General features: G+C 48.3%; 1 protein-coding gene across 3 annotated transcripts; it reads left to right on the plus strand.

Annotated features, from left to right (window-relative positions):
- Positions 1–405: 405 nt before the first annotated feature.
- On the plus strand, positions 406–18,589 carry TSKU (tsukushi, small leucine rich proteoglycan). 3 transcript variants are annotated; one of them, XM_008634899.2, is made up of 3 exons: positions 406–738; positions 2,471–2,553; positions 15,218–18,589. In XM_008634899.2, the coding sequence occupies exon 3, from the start codon at positions 15,225–15,227 to the stop codon at positions 16,281–16,283; it is 1,059 nt and encodes a 352-aa protein (XP_008633121.1). In that variant the 5' UTR covers positions 406–738; positions 2,471–2,553; positions 15,218–15,224; the 3' UTR covers positions 16,284–18,589. The 3 variants fall into 3 exon arrangements, with proteins under 3 accessions (XP_008633121.1, XP_017591463.1, XP_017591464.1); XM_017735974.1 differs by lacking the exon at positions 406–738 and adding an exon at positions 907–1,903; XM_017735975.1 differs by lacking the exon at positions 406–738 and adding an exon at positions 2,058–2,079.
- The last annotated feature ends 1,289 nt before the right edge of the window (positions 18,590–19,878 follow it).

The following is a 19,878-nucleotide window of genomic DNA, read 5'->3' on the forward strand; positions in this document are numbered from 1 at the left end:
CCCTCCCTGCCCCCCGCATCCCCTCCCTGACACCCACCCCTTCCTTGCGCCCTCCATCCCCTCTCTGGCCCCTGCATGCCCTTTCTGCACCCCCCCTCAAACCTTCCCCGAGTGTGCAGAAGCGTGGGGCTCATTTTTGGGGAGGGGGGAAGCTGTACCGCAATGGGCTGAGCCCTCCCTGCCGCCTCCCAGGGGATGTGCAGGGCCAGCCCCGGGGGTGCCTGCGGGGGAGCCCTCCCCAATCTCAGAGTGCGGAAACTTTTTTTGGTGTGATGAGTTTTTCCTCGCGTGGGGGCTCAGCGGCCGGGGGCCGGGGGCGCAGGGTAGGGGGAAGGACAGAGGTCTCGGGTGGAGGTAAACTACTTTTTCCCCACCTCTGTTTTTTCAAGAGAGGTAACTTTAAGATTAGGCGGGTGCGTAAGAGCCCCCAGCCCGGCTACCCTCCCGGGATGAAGCGTCTCCAGCTGACATCCCTTCTCCTTCCCCCGGTGGAATGGTGGTTTGTAGAGTGCTCGAGATTGCCACGGCTGCAGAGTAATCCGAGCAGCAGCTGGAGGCTCCGCACCGCCTCCCGTGCCCGGCTTCGGGGCTTTGATTTCACACAGGGCTCCCTGTCTCCCCTCCTCTCCCTCCTCCTCCTCCTCTCCGGGCCCTCCCCCCCACTCTCAGGAGCGAAGAGAAGCTTTTTGGTGGGTTTCTGGGGCTGGGAGGCTCGCAGGATTTTGCAGCTTACTCAAGGTAAGGGGAGAAAGGAGAAGGGGAGGGAAGGGAAGGAAAGCTTAGAGGGGACGGCTGGGTGGGGTGAAGAAACTGGAAGATGCAAGGGGGGGGGGTCCTTTCCTCCGGGTTCCATTGATAAAGGCATGGCAAAAGCTCCCTGCCTGGGAATTTCCCATCTCTAAGTGGATTAAACTGAAGGGGAAGGTGTGCTTGGGAAGGGGAGAGAGGAAGCAGAGCAAGATTTATTCATTCTCTCACTGGGGAAAAAAAAAAAAAAAGACAGAAAGAAAGAATGAAAGAAGCTGCTGGGTGTGACTTCTGAAGCAGGAGGTCAGAAAGCCCGGGGTTCCCCTGATAGTGCACACACCCTGTAAACTTTTAAGCAGCTCCCAGGAAACTTGTTATTAATGCTGCAGTCGTTAAAAGGCGCAGCCCACGGCAGATTTATTAGCTCAGTAAACCACAACACGTGCCAAGCTCTCTGGAAACAAAAGGGTCTGTCAACTTTACTCCTCTCGCTCGGGATTTGGGAAGGCTGGGAGGAGAGCGGTGGGGATGGAGCTGGTGGTGCGGATGGAGCTGGTGGTTTGTGTCGTGGGGAAGTGGCATCGCCTCCGTTAAGCGACGCTGCCCAGCACGGTTTGTGAATTCGATTCCGTGGCAGCGAAGACCTTGGAGCACGGCTGTAAGGAAAGCACAGCGAACCCTGCTGAGCTCACCGTGCTCGTCGCGGCAGTGGGACGAGCAGCCCCCGGTCTCCCGAATGGAAAGCTCTCCCCGTGTGCCTGCCATGATAAATCAGCTGCCGTTCTCCTGAATAACAGCATTCACTGAAGTTACAGTAGGAAACTTGTCTGGGTGGACACTGTGCCACTGCTCTGCGGAGGGCAGCCGGTGCCGATCGCTGGCGTTGCGCGGAAATATCGCATTGATTGCCGCTCCAAAGCTCGGCTGGCAGCATCGGGCTATTGCAGCGGCGAGGAGCCGGGCGAACACCGGGAGAAGAGGCGCCGGAGAAAGGCAGGGTTGGACCACCTCGCCGATCTCTCCGGGAATAAGAAGCACGCTGGATGTGTTAGATGCTGAAAGGACCGGAGGAAGCTGGCACGTCCCTGGGAGGATTTGCAGGCTAAACTTGGCTGGGGGCTCGCTGTCGGCAGCCAGGCGCTCACGGGCAAAGCGGGTCAGTGTGTGCCATCGCCCTGGTGCGGGGCTGGCTCTTGTCCCATCGTGACCCCAGGGAGCCAGTCCCAGTGTCTGTCCTGGAGAGGACGTGGGAGGTGCCTGCTCTCCTGCGGGTTATAAATGGCCCGACGAGGAGCTGCCACTTCCCTCCTCCAGAGGCGGTGGGTGCGCGGGGTGAGCGATGCTTGACACCGGGGTAGGCAGGAGGCTGGGTGGCAGCGCTCAGGCGGATTTTCCCTTGCGGCATCCTGGAGCAGGGCAGACGTTGCTGGTTTGTGAATGAATTCGAGCAGCTGCTGTCAGAGGCAGTAGGGAGCAATAACAAAATGCCTGAAGGGAACGAGGATGTGGCAGACATCCCAGGGGACATTAATTTCTGATGACAAGCTGGACTGGCAGGAAAGGTTGCGGGGCTGGGGTGAGGGTCTTCTGCACCCCTGTTCTTTACAACTAAGTGCAAGGAATAAACCAGCATTGAATGGGTGAGAGGAAATTGGGAGAAAAGAGAAAAAAAATGCAGAAGTTTTTAGGGGTTTTGTGGATTTTTTTTTTTTTTTTAATATAGGCAAAAGCATCCTGTGCTCCCCCAGCCACACAGTGAGCAGCAGTACGTGCCACCCCTGTGCAAGACAGAGCTGGGAATAAAAGGTGAGCCACCGTCTTCCGGAGGTTTAGAGTTTTCCCTCCATCCCTAACTGCTTTTTTTTTTTTTTTTTATCCTGTTTCAGTCTCTCCTCCTCCTCCTTCTCCTCTCTTGTTAGCTGGTTGGTGGGGAGAAGCAGAGGCTGGAGGGTGGGATGAGGCAAGGCATCCTTGTCCAGCAGCCCCCCTGACCCCTGGCACCCCCGGGCTCTGCACCGTAGCCGCAGCGCTGGCTGCCTTGGCTATCAAAAGAAACTTCCGAACACTGAGATGTTGAGGGCTGGGAAGAGATAAAGGCTGGCTTGAGCAAGCTGCTTCTTGTCCTAAAACTTGGCACCTGGACCTATTGAGGCAAATGTATGAACGGCTCAGCCATTCATTACAAAGAAATCTTGAGATTTTAATTTTTATTGCAATTTTTATATGTTTTTGGTTTTTTTGGGTTTTTTGTTTTTTTCCTGGGAGCTTCCATCTTATTCATGGTGTGCAGCAGGGGAGAAGGAAATATGTGCTCTGGGAATCACCCCAGCCTCCCTGTCTGCTTGCGGACACTGCAAGAGATTAAACCATCCTGGCTGCCTTAGCATGGGACATTCCTGAGTTGTATTAACCAGGCTGGAAATCTGTCAGAGCAGCAGCAAACTGGAAAAAAGCACTTTATCTTTACCATAGCTGACAGAGGGCCATGTGCTGTGCGTAATATCTGAGTGCCAGTGTCTGTGGGGTTTCTTTTCCTTCCCCTTTCTCCCTTCCTGATTCTTTTTTGCAGTCTGTGTCTCTGTGATGGTGACTCCTCTCCTTTCCCCTGATTCCTGCCAGCAGATCAAACCCAGGGGTGGGGAGAGAAATCACAGAATGGGTTGGGTTGGACCTTAAAGATCATCCAGTTTCAACACCCCGGCCATGGGCAGGGACACTTTCCACCAGACCAGTTTATTCAAAGCCCTGTCCAACCTGGTCTTGAACACTTTCAGGGATGGGGACTATTTTTTCAAGGAATTTTTTTTTTTTTACTTCAAATAAGATAATCTTCCTCAGGAAAAATTGAGACTCAAACTCCTATTGTGACAGATGGGTCAAACCAGACATGATTCCTCCACCCCATCAGGTCTGATGTGACACATGTGCATGGGACTTGTGTCACTTGTCTCCAAGTGGGGCAGGACATGTCCCTGACCCCAAAATTGCCTGTTTTCCTCCCATCCTTGAGAATGAGATTTCTATAGCAGTCAGCATGGTGAGGCCAAACTTCACATAGCAGGATGGAGTAGATCCTCCCTCCAAAGCACTTTAATCCCATGGCAAAAGTTCAGTTTACATACAAGGTACAGCCCCTCTGTCTATCCGGGACCAAAGCATTGCAACCTCTTGCAAGAAATCTCCAACTCAAAGAATTATAGGATAACTGAACCTGGCCAGTTTCATCCATCCTGTCCCCTCTCCCCTGGCCTGGCTGCCCATTTAGCAGAGGGCAAAGCAGGGTTGCTGTCCCTAGAGCGTCCAGGAAGGCAGGAGCTGGACATGGTGCCCAAGGACAGTGGTGACATTTGGCTGGACCAGTTATGGCAGTGGCAGAAGTGGGGACTTCTGTGTGGGGTGAGACCAGGCCACCTTGGCTTGTCCTCCCTTCCCAGTTAAACTGGTGGGACTTAAACCTGGGGATGGCAGCCCTACCCCCACACAGGAGTGAACACCTCTCGGACCTAGTGCTAGTCATCCTTAAAGTGTCAGGAGAGAAACTGAGGCACACAAATGGGGACTCATAGTACATCAGTGGTGAGAAATTGGTCCTGCTGGGGAAATGCTCTCCCAACCCACTTCAGATGATCTTTCTCCAAAATCCTGCACCAGCCAAGAGGGACTGGAGGATTCTGGGCCAAGGAGGGAGGAAAAGAGTTGAGGAGATATCACACATTGTGGGGGCAATGAAGCATCATCTCCAGTGGGAATCATGGTGGGGATGACACACTAATGGCAAACCCTTTATCAGCTCTACCTACACCCCTTCCCCCTCCCCAAATCGCCCCTTCCCAAACCTTGTAGGAGACCCAAGGTTGTAGTAAATGTCTCATGTGCTTCACTGGGGTTGGGGGCAGCTCCTGGAGCCCCAGCTGATGCTCTGCAGAGCAGTTTCACTGGCATTCATTGTTTGCAGCATCACGATGCAAGAATTTATTGGAAGGGGGGGGTGAAGAAAGGCCATGAGGGGAATGAGATGGGAGCCTCCAGCTGTGCTGTTTGCAACAATAATGGCCAGGATTGTATTTATTATCTCCTCAGCGGAGGGTCTGTAGCTGCACACTGAGAGCCACAGACGGCAAAGGGGCCTAGAGATTATTGTGCATGGAAAAAAAACCCAACCACAAAAATAAATAAAAAGCCCACAAAGAATCCCTGGGCCAGCAGGAGCAGTGCCAAGGGGCACCCAGCTTAACTCCCAGTCTCCTCTCTTTGCCCTTCCTTACTGAAGTCAGCAGCCCCGCAGGGCTGATAGGAGAAGGGAGATTGGCAGCTGCTGCCTTTCAGAGAGATAAAGCTGCATGGGGTCCTCTTAAAATCCTTCTGCCAGGGCTGGAGGTGTTTCCCAGCCAGGTTGAATTTCTTTTCCCTCTGCTTTCTCATGATATTTCCAGTGCTAGCTGAACCATGACCAAGGCATGCCACTGGAGGCAGCACTTGGACCTGATCTGCAGCCACCTCTGTTGTAATGGATTTAATTATCTTACAGGTATTTTCCAAGCTTAATGATTCTATGATTCAAGGAGAAAGAGGTGGAAAGCCATTAGAGATACAGGATGATGGGGCTGTGATGAGTTGTTTGCCCTTAGTGGGATGTGTCTCACCAGGAAGAGCAGAGGCATCACCCTGGGATGTATCATCTCCTCCATCCTCTCTTTTGCTTCCTTCTCCCTGCCTAGCTCATCTTCTCCAGGGGAACCCATCAATGTCTATTCAAGCAGCATGGTCTCTCTGCAGATCAGGCCAGCCCTCTGGGGAGATTGGAAGCAATCCAGGTCAGGGATGTGCGGTACATCCATAGGCATCACACCTTTCCCTCATTGACCAGAGAGCTGTTGGTGGGTCCTTGCAACCTGCACTTCCTTGGCATGGAACATGGTACATGCCATCCCAGGGACATGCAAGGCATGTGGCATATCCCAGCTGGGCACAGTGACATGGCTCATTAGCTCTTTTAACAGCTAAAACCAAGAAGTATCTGTCGTGGGTAGGAGGTTTCCTCTCCCCATGCTGCACCTCTTAACGTTCCTCTCTAGCATATGGTGCTCATCCTTGAGTGCATTCCTCTGGAATTATATCATGTCTCCAGGAGCTGGAGTGCAGCAAGAAAGTATCATCGTGGCAGGAGCCAGCACAGGAACCGTCTAGGGTTGGCTGTCAGGTGAGCGTCTCCAAGGGCTGAGGCTCTAGGAGAGGGTTGCTGGGATCATTTTTGCTTTCAGTAATTGACTAGTTGAGAAAGAAGGAGATTTAATCCTCCCAAGGTTAATGCTGTGATTTAGGTAAAGCCTGGGTACTTGCAGGCTCCCTTCGTGCCTCACAGTGTGTTCTTGGGCACTGGAGGTGATGGGGCAGGTAGCGTCACCCGGTCTTTCTATAGCAAAATGCATTAGGACTGGCATAAAACTCTGTGTAAACCTCTCCTTTGGCTATGAAGCACTGTGTGAAGGGCTGGTCTGTTCCCGAGTTTGTGCCAAAATAACAGAGACCTCCCATTCTGGGACATGTCGCTATGATAAAAATTCTGTCCGGGCTGAGTTTGAGATGGTTAAGAAAATATTTGTGTTCCTGGCCGAGATGAGGTCTCTGTTATACTCAGCGAGTGCCAGGATACTGAGGTCTCCTGCTCCTGGAAATGCTCACAGTTAACAAGCAGAGCTCAGAGGACGAGTAATAGGAGTTGTTAGGGGTAAAAGAATTCAGGGTGGTCATGCCAGAAGTGATTCTAAAGCAGGAGAAAGTCCTGAGCTCTTATAACCCTTGCAGGCACCTGTTTGACTGATTCCGTGCATCCAGGGCTGCTGGGAACCAGGTGTGGCTGCCAAAGCTCCCAGTTTGAGCAGTCCTGCAGCTGGAATAGCCAGGAGGCAATGGTGGGGCTGGGATGCTCAGATCCTGCCTGCTCCCAGAAAATACTGTGAATCCCTCCTGGTGCTACACCACTCCAACACCTGCCTTCCCTGCCCCCAGCCACTCAGGAGGCCTGGCAAAAAATTTCCTTTCGGGAATGCCCCCTCTGGGCACAAGCACAGCTTGACTTGAGGCTGGAGAGCAAAATTGCTTTCAAAAGCCACAGGACACTAATTCCTCCACCTGGAAATAAACTGCTATTAAGCTGACAGATTTCTGGGCTGAGCAGAGAAGAGGGAATTTTCTGCAAATCCCGATGCCACGGTGATTTAATTCCTAATTTTCCTGTGCTGGACGTGGCACCAACGTTTTCCCACTTGAGGCAAAATTCCCTGGAGTTGGGCTGCTCTTCCCTCAGAAAATGCATCTTTTCAAGGCATGAAGCTCTTGATGTGGCAGAAATTGTATTTCAGCCATGGATGTAAATGAGCTGCAAGTTACTGTATGGGCTGGCAGACCTGCCTGCACATGTTTTCTCAGATCCCAAAATACACCACCCTGCACCTTGATTTCCTTCTCCAGGGGGAATGAGGGATGCCAGAGGGGGAAGATTGCACAAGTGAAATAAACTACTAGCTGTTTAAGCACTAGGATGATAAATTATCTGTGGCCTCTTGCAAGCAGATGGGAATTGTGACATTAACAGTTGTAACAAAATTTATTTTAATAAGTCTATCCATTTCTTTATTAAATAAAGGATTTTTTTTTTTTTTTTACATTTTACATTAAAAAAATAGAGCAGAGACTTTCAGCCGAGCAAGCATTTCAGTCCCTTCTCCCAAGAAACAAGCAATAGGACAAGAGGAAACAGCCTCAAGCTGCACTAGGGGATATTTATATTGCAAATTAGGGAAAATTTCTTCACCGAAAGGGTTGTCAAGCATTGGAACAGGCTGCCCAGGGAAGTGATTGAGTCACCATCCCTGGAGATATTTAAAAGATGCGCAGCTGTGGCACTTGGGGACATGGTTTAGTGGTGGGTTTGGCAGTGCTGGGCTAACAGCTGGATTCAATGATCTTAGCGGTCTTTCCCAACCTAAATGATTCCATGTTTGAAAACAGACCCATAGTGTGGAGCTGTAGGGTTTGGAGGTGCTGGGTTCCCTCCAGATCAATCCCACATGTCTTCTCTGTGGCCCGCGTGGTGGGTTGAGGGGCTGCTTGGCTTTGCCTTTGGGGTTGTGAAATGCTTTTGATGCTTAATTTATCTTTGCCCTTGCTAATCTTATCTATCCCATCCCCTGTAACATCTACAAAAATCTCCCTAAAGGAGAGTTTTGTGGAAAGTCATTGAAGTTTTGGCTCAGCAATTTATGTCCACAGAGGAGAAAAGCCCATGGAGATAACCAAGGTCTGGGAAAAAAGTGGGATGGTGTCTTGTTTTTTCGTTCTTTGCCCCTTCTGGCTGTCTACGACCATTATTCCATGGGGTTTGATGAGATTTAAGTCTTGCAAAGACACACTTGATGCAGAGCAATGGGGTTCTTGTCCAGATCAGGAAGTAGCATCTTGTCTCTGTTTATCCAGTTTCTCCGCTGCTCACTGGTTTCCACTTGAACATTGAGCTGTTGACTTTAACTCTTTGAGTGTGACTGCCCAGCCAATTCCTTATCCACTGAGTCATCCACCCATCAAATCTATGTTTCTCCATAGAGACTACTATGTTGTGTGGATCAGTGTCAAATGCTTTGCACATGTCCAGGTAGATAATGTAAGTTGTTCTTCCCTCATCCACCAACATTGTAACTGTGTCATAGAAAGCCATGGGATTTGTCCAGCAGGATGTGCCCTTAGTGAAGTCATGTTGGCTGTCACCAATCACCTCATTATTTTCCATGTGCCTTAGCAAAGTTTCCATGAGGATCTGCTCCATGATCTTGCCAGGCAAAATAATTAAAACATAAAGGAATTCATAGCAAAACCTTTTCTTTTTTTCTTTGGCATTCCTTGCATTTCATTCTGATTTTTCTCAGGGAGCAGGAACATGGCGCAAAGCATTCAGGCACCTGCAGGATGCCTTTTCGCTCCTGCTCAAGCACTTGGTGTCTCTTTACATTGAGCCATAAGGGCTAAAGTCACCACCGCAGTGGCTGAGCTTCCCCTCATCCTAATGCTTGCATGCACTGGTGAGGGAAATAGGGTTGCAAATCCCTGTCTTCATATCCTATTGGAAAATTTGGGTTAGCTCTGCTGTTCTAAGCAGCTTTGCAGTTCCCACTGATAAAACCACCAGTGTGAAGTGAAGGGTGATAACTTATCCCCTAAAAGTGACCTGTGCAATGTCTCCTGATGGAGGCCTCCACAAAATCAAGTGCAATTTGGAAGAGCCAAGGGACTGATTCTCATCCTGCTGTCACTGACACCTGGAGTAACTCCACTGAACTCTCTCAAACCCATCTAACAAATGCAGGATCACACATAAAAACCAGATGCTTCTTGGATTCCCATTAGCTCTCCTCTCCGCAAACCCAGGAAGTCTCAAACTCTGAGTATAAAACCAGGACTGTTTGCAAAGTGCCTCCCAAACCAGCAAACAACAAAAAGCAGCAAGCAGGTCAGAAAACATTGTTCCAATTTACATCAAAATTTTTTCTGTGGGGTTTAATAATATTTATTGGGAGCTCTTTGTGGCATTTGTGTGGGGAGCCCTTCTGCAGGAAGAGGCAGTCTGAAGCAGGCGAAGCAAAAGCCTGAATGACCTTTACTTTCAATAGATTCACATGAGAATAACCAACAACAAAAAAAGAGTAACCTTGTCAGCAGCTGCCTCTTTATTATGGGAGGGGTGTGTGTCTGCAGTAAGGATTTAATGGTCTCTGGCTGTAGGCTGGTTTGAGCTAGTTTTGCTGCCTGCTCAAATTGGCATATGGGATCTGGAGACCCGACCGCGATTGCATCTGTGGCGTCATTTGGGCTCAGCCCGGGAGAGTCCACACTGGAAAAGTGTAGCTGCTGCTAGTGCTGCACTTTAGTCAGTAATTATTCTAATTTTACAGAATAATTAATGGGTGGAGAAGGTGGGGAAAGGTCTCTTATGCAATTTTGTTGTCGAGAAGCAACTCTGGAGCATTCTGGTGCTCTGGAGCTGCTGTCCCAGCTGCCACTTAGCCTCCAAGATATTTAAAGAGAGAGAGAGAGTCAATTCTCTCTCTCTTTTTTGTTTTTTTCCCCCTTCAGTCTGGAGGATTTATGGCCTTTATCATAACCTATGCACTTGTTTCACTTTCCAATAACGTTCCTTTTCCCCTGACCCCAATTAGTGCTGGCAGCCAAGTGGGCCTTGTGAGCTTTGCTGTAAAGACTTTGTTTATTTCTTCACTTGGCTGATACAAGAGACAGAAGACAATCCCAAAATTTTCCTCCTGAAATACTGTTGCTAATCCAACTCTTCTGTCCTTTGCTAGAACAACAACTCTTATTTGGGATAGGTGGACTTCAGCCCTTCCTTTTTGCCTTTTTTATTTGAAATTTGCTCTATTTTCTGCTAATCCAGAATTAGTATTGGCAAGAAACTTGGAAATTACCAGCATCTGTCCACCATGCTTTACAGATTCATGTCAAATCCAAACTGGTCTAGTTGTGGGCTGCTGTGAAAAAGGCAGACTCTGTTTTCCCCACTCCTGTGTGAGAGCTGGTAACCCTGTGGCCGGTCACCTGAGTTGGTTGGAAAACTGACCCACCAAAGGGGAAAGAGGAAGATTAGAGGGGGTTTTGTTGGATGAGTGAGCTGGTTCATCCAAGTGCACCTAGTTATTGGGTGGGGTTAGGGTTTGGAAGATGAAGCCAAGAATGGGGTGGGAAGCCGTAACCAGGGAGACTGGGCATCCTACTCTCTCATGGACAAGGGAGAGAGGGACATCTCCAGGGATGTGTCTGGTCTTAGGTTGGTTTCATCCCCTTCATGAGCAATTTCTTTCTCTTCACCCCACCATAGAGACACCCTGGTGGTTTGGGGTTTTTTTTGCACTTCCTACCCATGTACCTCAAGCTTCTTTGGGTGAATTTGCGCCTTTAGCCCCAACCCCAGCTGCATTTCAGCCTATGCTTCGTTCAGAGGCGTGTTCAGGGAGGCTGAGGGAATGAAAAGAGAAGAATGGGGCAGCTGTTTCCTGACTCCATCAAACAGCAAACTTTAAAACACCTCCCCTTGTGTTATTTCTTTAATTAGTCATTGATTTTTTGCTATGGGGAATTCCAGATTGGTGGTTGCCAGGGCAACTGGAGGTAGCCTAGGTAGCATCCTCTTAATATCAGCATTCCTGAAGAGGGGGACCAGTCCCCAAGCAATGGGCTTTCATCCATGGGGGCATGTGTCAGCTGATCTCCCTAATGAGAAAAGTCTTTAAGGAAGAGGAGTGCAGGGAGAAGTGTGAATTTGCAACGACACTGTAACAAAGCTTTCCTCTCTCCCATCTCGCTCCCTGACCACCAGCTGAGACCTGGAATTCCTCTGCAGTCTGGTTTTAATGTTGGGGGTTTTTTGGCTGGGAAATCTCAGTGCGAGTCTTCTGTGTGTGTCTTGCCACACAGCTATGCAGTGGATGAGCATAGCAGGGAGAAGGCATACGGGCATCTGCAGGCTCAAGGAGAGATGTGGGATCAGGGGAGAAGGCTGGCACTCTGCTAGGAGCTTGGTCCAACACTGGCTCCATTAACCACTACGGGGTCTCCTTAGGCTTGTCTCAGAATATTTGCCTGGCAGAAAGGATGAGCAGGATATAAAGACCAGAGCCCTGCAGTCACTACAGGCACCTGAAATGTGGGGGATGATATTGCACCCCCAGCAGCTCCTATTGCAATCAGCAGGTATAACAACCCCCTAGAGCTGCCAGACAGTCAGATCTTATACTGGGATCTCTCCACACCTCAAGAGCCATAGAAATGAAGAGGACATGGCTGAACCAGCCCCAGGGTTGGCTGCTTTCTCCCGGTGACTTTCCCCTCACTATCTTAGGTGATGGTGCCGGTGGTTTCTTGAGTGTTTTCCTAAATGAATCTCCCCAGTGCTGCAAGACGCTGACTCCTCTTCCTTTTACAAGGGGATACCTTGGCTTCCTGCCTTTATCAACAAAGCAGCTCGTGGGCAGCAATCCAAAGGCATTTTGGTGCAGTTTCAAATACACACTGTACACAGAACTGTAAATGCCTGCGGTGTGTTTCTTTTCCCATTTCAAAGAGAGCTATCGATTGCTCCACACAATGATAAAACATGCCTGTACCTGACTAAGCTCTTTGCTGATTATCTGGCAATGCAAGAGTCTCTTTCTTGGACTGGAAGGTGACCAGTAATTTTATTTCTCCCATCTTTTGTCAGAACTATTAACCAAGTGGCATGTTAGCCTATGATGCTCCGTGCTGCTCCATAAGGGAGTTTTTAACTGGTACTAATGGATGGTATCCCATCTGCAAAGCAATTGCAGAGCCAGTAAGGGACAATCTGTGGCAGTGCTGTGAGGAGGGAAGAGGCAATAGATGCTGTGCAAATACTTCAGCTGAGCTTTGTGTACTGCACTTCAGCTGTGTAATGTTTTGTCTTTGCTGCTGGCTGGAGTGATGGATGTTGCAGTGGGAGTCACTGTATCTGCCCACTTCTGGCAATCATTTTTGAGACTGACCAGGAAGGGAATTCCCATGTCAAAAGGGCACAGCTCACACAAAAGTGAGCAGCTGCATATCAAAGCCCAGCAATGGTTTTAATTCTCCTCTCAATTCATAGAATCATAGAATAGCTGGGGGTGGAATAGACCTTTTAGAGGATATCCAGTCCAACTCCTCACAATAATGAGAAACATCTTCAACTAGATCAGGTTGCTCAGACCCCCATCCAACCTGCACTTTAATGCTTCCAGGGATGGGGCATCTACCACCTCTCTGTGGAAACATGTGCCAGTGTTTTACCACCCTCATCACAAAAAACTTCTTCCTTACGTCTAGTCTAAATCACCCCTATTTTAGTTTAAAACCATTATCCCTAGTCCTATCACTACAGGCCCTATTAAAAGTCTGTTCCCAGTTATATTAGGGCTTTGGATTTTTTTCTTACTTTTGTCCAGATGACCCAGAAGGAGCCCATGAAGGTTTTAGCACTGCTCAGAAAGTAAAATTTCATGCTGGTGTGCCTTTGGACTTCCTGGTGTATGATCCAGCTCCCACCAGAGCTGAAACAGTTCTATGAGGAACTGAGCTGCATACTTGAGGGAGAAGTTGGGAGGGGATTTCCATGTTGAGACATCAAGTGGGAATAGCCACGGGGTGGAATTTGGGAGAAGAAATACCAGTAGACTGGGCTGACACCACTGTGGGTACTTCTCTGTACGTGAGACATTTCACATTTGAGGTTTTGCAGTTTTAGTTTACAAGGAGCTCCCCACTGTTTTAACTGCCCCTGGTAATAAAATAATTCAGTGCAATCCAAAAGCAGCTTCATGAAAAAAAATAATAAGAGTAGTATTTGTTTTAGGAGGGACTGCATAAGGCAGCAAGCTATATCTGTCTGCACAGAACTAGGGGGGATCAGCCTTGATGTCGTCAGGAAAGGGATATCTGGGAATGTGTCTGCAGAGAAGAGCCCTTCCCGCTGTGTCCCCTCTGCACATATATGTGTTTTCTCAGGAAACAGTTGAGATGGGCTGAGAGTAGGGCTCATCTTACCAATTTTCTGTTGTTTCTATAGAATAATGGACCCCGGAGGATTATGAGTTGGCCTTTAGCGATGGTTTAGTTGCAGGCAATTTGGCCAGAGTCCCAATCTCTGCTGTCTATTTGCAGGAGATCTGGAAGACACTGCCATACAACTCACATCAGTGATCAGGACAGTATTTTTGCAACATTTTTCCCCCTTTGCGCTTGTTTTGCTCATTGGAAGTAGTCCCCAGTCAGTGTCCTGGGAATGAGAGCAGGGCCAAGAAGACCATGCTGAGAAGGGACAGAAACTGATGACAAGGGGTGGGTGAGGGGAGATGAAGTGCGAATTTCTAGGAAATGGTCTTGGGAAGGTACAAGGGCCGTGAGGAAGGAGTCTCAGCCAGATCAAAGGGTGCGTGGGAAAGGTGATACCGCAAGGAAGTTAATGAAGTGCTTTTGAACAGTGGTGGGAAAGGTAAGAGCAGAGACCAGGGAGGCTGAGGTGGGGATGGGAGCGTTCATTTAAAGGGGATTTCTTTTACTCTTTTCTTGTTAAATGAGCAGCTGGCACGTGAATGTCTGTTTATGGCCAGCAGTGTAGCCAAGGACCAGTGCTGATGGATCTGACCAGTGCTGATGGATCTGTTTGTCAAGTTTGGTGAGATTTTCTGTTTCCAGCCTTCTGGAGACCTTGTTTGTAAGGCATGAGGAGTCATCACCCATGACTGCAATAGGAACCAGTGAGGACAGTCCTTGCTGCCTCTGTTGACCTGCAGGATGCTGACATGCTCCTATTTACCCTCTCCAGAGACACAGAGATAAAGCTTCTTTTGGCTGTCTCTTGAAACCATGCAGCTGCTGTTGCCCACTGTTGTGTGGACGAGATGTCAAGGATGTGATCTGAAGAGGTTCAGCAAAGCTGGGGGGTGCAGATCAGCTCTCTGCTTCTCTTGTGCGAGATGATGGAGGGACAGAAATGTCTTGGAGGGAGAAGGGTCAAGACCAAAGCAGTGGAGAGAACTCCTTGCTTGCTGGCATTGTTAATCAGAGAGAATACTTAATGTAATTAGCAGAGGCTCCCCAAAGACTGTAATGAAGCAAATTATCTCTCTCTACTGTGCAGAGGGCTGGGCCCACCGCAGCAAAGGCTGGGTTAGACTGAACAAGCCTTGGTTCCTCTGCTCTGCTAGGAGCTGCCACCATCACCTGATACAAATCCATGATCTTAACTACCTAAAAACTTCTAAATTTGCATCTGAAGTCCAGGCAAGGGAGATATGATGTCAATTTGGGCAATAAGGAGCTGGCCTTTTTAGCTCTTCATCCTGGGTGTTGTTTTGAGGATGCTGTTGCCTGTAGGAAATTTGAATGGAGCTTTGGTTTCTCCTCTCCCAGTAAGGTCTTTAGACACCAAAGGCTCCCACAGCCTAAATGATTTCTCCAAACTGTCAGTGCAGGGTCCTGAAGTCAGTGCTCCCAAATCTCACAGGGATGCCCTGACATGAAGGACCTCTGTGTGCTGAAGTTTGCCAGGTTGTAAAATGACTCAGCGTTTGAGCTGTCATTTAGCTTCTTCCATGGTCCGCTCAAAATCATACATGCTTGATAGATCATGCTTTAAGGTAGCCTACTGTTCTTACAGCTCATTTCCAGTTTTGTCTCCACTTGATTACATCTGTAAAGACTGCTGACCCAATTTATTTTCTCCATTAAGTTCCCACTGGGTTCATAACATGAGAGACAAAGTCTTTGGGATATCCATGCTATTTAAGGGTATGCTTAATCTCTCCCTCTGTAAAGAGAAAGGACAAGACTACATGAGTCAAACAGTAAAATATCTTTCATAAAGTAATTTCTACAGCAATTAAATCTGTTTTTCTATTGCCTTGTTTTCCAGGAGAACAATGCATTTCCTGGCCTGGTTCAATTTGCTGCTTCTCCTTCCTTGTTTTGGTACCACCAAAACCTGCTTCCCTGGCTGCCACTGCGAAGTGGAAACCTTTGGTCTCTTTGACAGCTTCAGCTTGACCAAGGTGGACTGCAGTGGAATAGGCTCACACATTGTTCCTGTCCCAATCCCTCTGGATACCTCCTACTTGGATCTATCATCAAACAAACTGGAAACAATAAATGAATCGATGCTTACTGGCCCTGGATACACCACCCTGGTGAGTCTCGACCTGAGCTACAACAAAATTGCCAAGATTTCCTCCACAACATTCTCCAGGCTTCGGTACCTGGAGTCCTTGGACCTGAGTCACAACTCTCTGGAAGTCCTTCCAGAGGACTGTTTCTCCAGTTCTCCTCTAGGTGACATAGATTTGAGCAATAACAAACTTTTGGATATAGCTGTGGACATTTTTAGTTCAAAAGGTCAAGGCAAATCCCTGAATGTGGATCTATCCAATAATATGCTCAGCACAATTACAAGGCACCATGAAAAGAGCATCCCTAACATCCAGAACTTAAATCTTTCCGGAAACAGGCTAACATCTGTACCAAACCTTCAGGGCCTTCCTCTCCGATATTTAAACCTTGATGGAAACCCTCTGGTTAAGGTTGAGAAAGGAGACTTCGCAGGGCTGAAAGACTTGATTCATTTATCCCTCAGTGGCCTGCGTGGCTTTAGAGAGTTATCTCCTCATAGCTTCAAGGAACTCCAAGCCCTCCAGGTTCTGGATTTATCCAACAATCCCAACTTGAAGTCACTGACTGCTGAAGTTATCTCTGGTCTGAACTCCCTACAAGAGCTCAACCTCTCTGGGACAGGCGTGTCATCCTTGCCAAAGACTTTGCTGAAATACCTGCCTTCCATCAAAAGCATCACCTTAGGGAAGGACATACAGTGTCTTAAGACCATCAAAGAAGGACAGTACCACCGACAAATTGGGCTGACCAAAAAAGAAGTCCTCAGTTGCCATGACAGCCATGGGTCCGTAGCAGCAGCGCCTTATGTTTTGTGATGAAAGCTGGGGAGAAGAAGGGGTGGAGCAGGGAGGGTGGAGGGGCCACGGGACTTGTACAGGTGTCGGACTGAGATGGCTTGCAGTGTGCCTTTTGTAAAACTGTCAATAATTTATATATTTGTATTTGCCAATAGTTGATTGTTTGTGGATTTTATAAACTCTCAAATCTCAGCCCGCATTATCTGCTGGCTCCAGATTTTACCCGGTGCATTGAGGTCCTCACTCATCCTGTTGGCCCAAGAGCAGCAATGCTGGACAATGTGGGGACAAGTTGCTCTGCAGGTCCCAGGGCAGAACAGTTAGTCTGGAGCAAACCCTTCATGCCTCAGATATGTTTGTAGGAGCAAAGCTACATCTCTGCAGAGCACACACCAAAATGTACCAGCTCTGTAGCTGCTTGCTTACAAACCCACGCATCATCCTTCTTTTAATTATTATTTCCCAAAATGTGCCTTCTGGATGTTGCCTTCATTAGCAGCACCCTGTTCTCTGTCATGCACTTTCAGTCTTGAGGAAACATTTCCAGACAAACCTGAATACAGGGTGCACCTAATGTGCTGGGTTTTACATGTTATTTGCATAGGTGTGCAACAAACACTGAGTAAGTCGAGAAATTTTCCCACCAATTTCTCCTTGTTTTCCCACCTTGATCCTTTTCATGTCGAATTAACTTAGGCCCAGTTTTGGCAACCTCCTGTGTTTTTAACCTCAGTGAGCCATTGGTCAGAGATGATGTGCAGCAGAGGAAGGGAAGCAGAGGGATCTGCTAACAACCACGTCTCATCCAGGAACTAGCCCTTGATGAAGGAGGTTGCAAAGGGAAGAGATCATGTAGCCTAGCTCAGAAAAAAAAAAGGAAAATAATCCCTCCTCCCTTCCTGGGGAAGCTTGGAAGGAAACTTTGACAGGGATTCTTTCTTGATGACCTTATCAAACCAAGACCCAGACCTAGAGGATATGAGAGTAAGTTGTTTCCAGGCTGACACTCCCCATCTGAACACATCTGCAGCTCATCTGGGCATATGTGAGGCAACTTCCAGTGCCAAAACACTCTTGAGAATGTGCCGGGGAAGAATTAACACTGATGCCTGTGGCCCCGGAGCACTTTGCTTATCAGAGAAAAGATCTTTGGGTTTTTTTCCAGAGTTGTGGCTTTTCTTTCACTCACACAGGTCCTGTGTTGCCAAGTGAATCTGATAAACTGAAATCTGATAAAAATCCTGGTCCCCAAAGGTTTACTCAGTTTTTTTTTTTTCCTCCACTGCTGAAATGCCTGCAAAGGGGAACCTCTCTGGACCCTCTTTTTCTCCAGTGTAGGAGGAAGTGGGAGAAGACAGCACAGCATGGCTCAATGCCATATGTGAAGCCTTCAATTTGCTTATAGGAGCAATGCAGGTGTCTGCTGAGGTCTGGTCCACATCTGGCACTCTCTGTCCGGGGGGATGGGATGTTATGGATGGGGGTCCTGCTCGAGCTGATCTGCGGTTTGGTCTCTAAACCCAGCCCTGTATCAGGGCCACCTTCAATGTTTGGTTGAGGGAGATCCATGTAAAGGTGTTGCAGATATAAACTTATCTCACAACTGTCCTTGGGAGTGTTGGGGGAAGCTCAGATTTTGCCCTCATACCCCCAAAAATCTTTGAAAGTGGAAACCCTGTTGCCCAAACCCACTGACTCCATAAAAGTCAGAGTCAACACTTAACTTCCATCTATCTCCATTTCAATCATTTGTTTGGGGACCTTAGGGTGGGATTTTTACCCCTTCCTTCAGTTTCGGGGCTTTTTCCCCTCTACTGAGCCTTTGCAATGCTTGACCAGCCTTCAAAATCACAGGAAACATGTTGATTTTCTTAAAAAGGCAATGGGGCTGCCTGTGGGCAGAGATCTGGAGGGGAACAGGAACAAACTGCACTGCAAGGCAGGGACAGTTTCTGAGGAAGGATGTGGGGGTTTTACTGGTTCTTGCCTTTTTAAGTGAATTATTTTCTGCTGGCAGAAAATGTATTTTTAAAAAAGAAATTGTTTAATTTTTTAAGTCTGTACATAGATGAAACATTAGGGTTATCACCTACTGTCAAAGTTACTGTCTTTGCAGCACTGTGGTAAATTTAAAACCCAATGTGACAATCCAGTTGAAGACTGCAAGATTTCCTTGTGTAATCTCATGCTAGCTGCTAGCTAAACTAGTCTTAGCAAAAGCTGGCAAATACTGTCGCTGTGTTTGTTTTCCTAAAGAACCTCTGCAGCATTGTAAGGCTTTGTGGTTACTCACAACATAATAAAGTGATTTGGAGGAGAATAAACCCAGATCCCCCAGATTTATTGCTTTAGTGCTGAGCAGGTGGCAGCTGTCACTGGGTCTGAAGTGCGACATAGCTTCTCTCCTTGCTCCGCTGATCTCCATCGCCCTCATGGGTGTTGCATCTCCAAACTAGGGGCAGGATTTGTCCCATGGTGCTTGGCTCACTGTGCTCTTCAGTGATGGAAAGGCTTGAGAGCTTCACTGGTTGACTTGAAGGAAATTAGGAACACATGGCAGTGAAGCAGCACAGAGTATGTAGTGCAAATTCCCTGCTCCAGGACCTGCTCAAAGCTCGCGGAGACCTCTTCATGGATTTGACCAATCTGGGAGACGGTCTGCTAATGTTGGAAGGCTGGATTTGCATCAGGGTGGGGGGAATGATGTGGAGAGAGACCACAAAACTATGGAAATGTTCAAGAACATGTAGATGTGGTGCTTAGGGATACAGTTTAATGGTGGACTTGGCAGTGCTGGATTAGTGGTGGAACTTGATGATCTTAAAGGTCTTTTCCATCCCTAAGGATTCTATGATTCTGTGGAGGTGGAAGGGAGCAAAGGGGCGCAGAAGCGATGCCGCAGCACAGAAAGCTGAACAGTGACAGACCACAGAGCTTCTGGCAGTGAGATACACATAATCCAGTCTCAGCACACTCCTTTGCAGAGCTGGGGCCGCTGCACAGAGGGCTGAGACCATGCAGAGCCATTGCACCTAAAGAATAAACAGAAACCTCTCCGGAGGGGTCTTCCTGCTCTTAAATAACGTATTTGATTCTAAATGCTTCTTGGTGCTGTGTGTAAAGGTGGTGCAATTAGAGAACCGCTGAGGAAACTGCCTCTGGGAAGCTGCAGTGTTCCTGTTCCTCCCAAGCCTGAAGGAACAACTGCATCTTCCATCCAGGCAGGCAGACTTGCAGGCTGCCCAGAAGGAACTGTTGGTTCTTTATCTGTTTCCCTGAACTGCCCTGTCCTTCAGGATGGCGCACAAGGTAGTCAGACAATAGCCTGGGGTGTGAGATCACCAGAGAAGGCCAAATCTTGCTCACACGACTATTATGGACTGTAAGGGAAAAGCCACCACCAGCCGTTATAGATGACTGCTCCTCTGGTATCCACCACATGGCTGTGACCATGAAGCTACACCACCACACTCCTTTGGGATGGAATCACTTCTGCCCTGGGGTGTGGGCTCAGTCAAAGCGGTGGAGAATGTCCTCCTCTCCTGGGGAAGGACACTGTCCTGGGACCCATGGGTCTGAAGCTGTATGCTCCCACTTCCTTGTGAATGCCCCA

Source organism: Corvus brachyrhynchos, unplaced genomic scaffold (assembly GCF_000691975.1).
Source record: "Corvus brachyrhynchos isolate BGI_N302 unplaced genomic scaffold, ASM69197v1 scaffold44, whole genome shotgun sequence".
NCBI lineage: Eukaryota > Metazoa > Chordata > Aves > Passeriformes > Corvidae > Corvus > Corvus brachyrhynchos.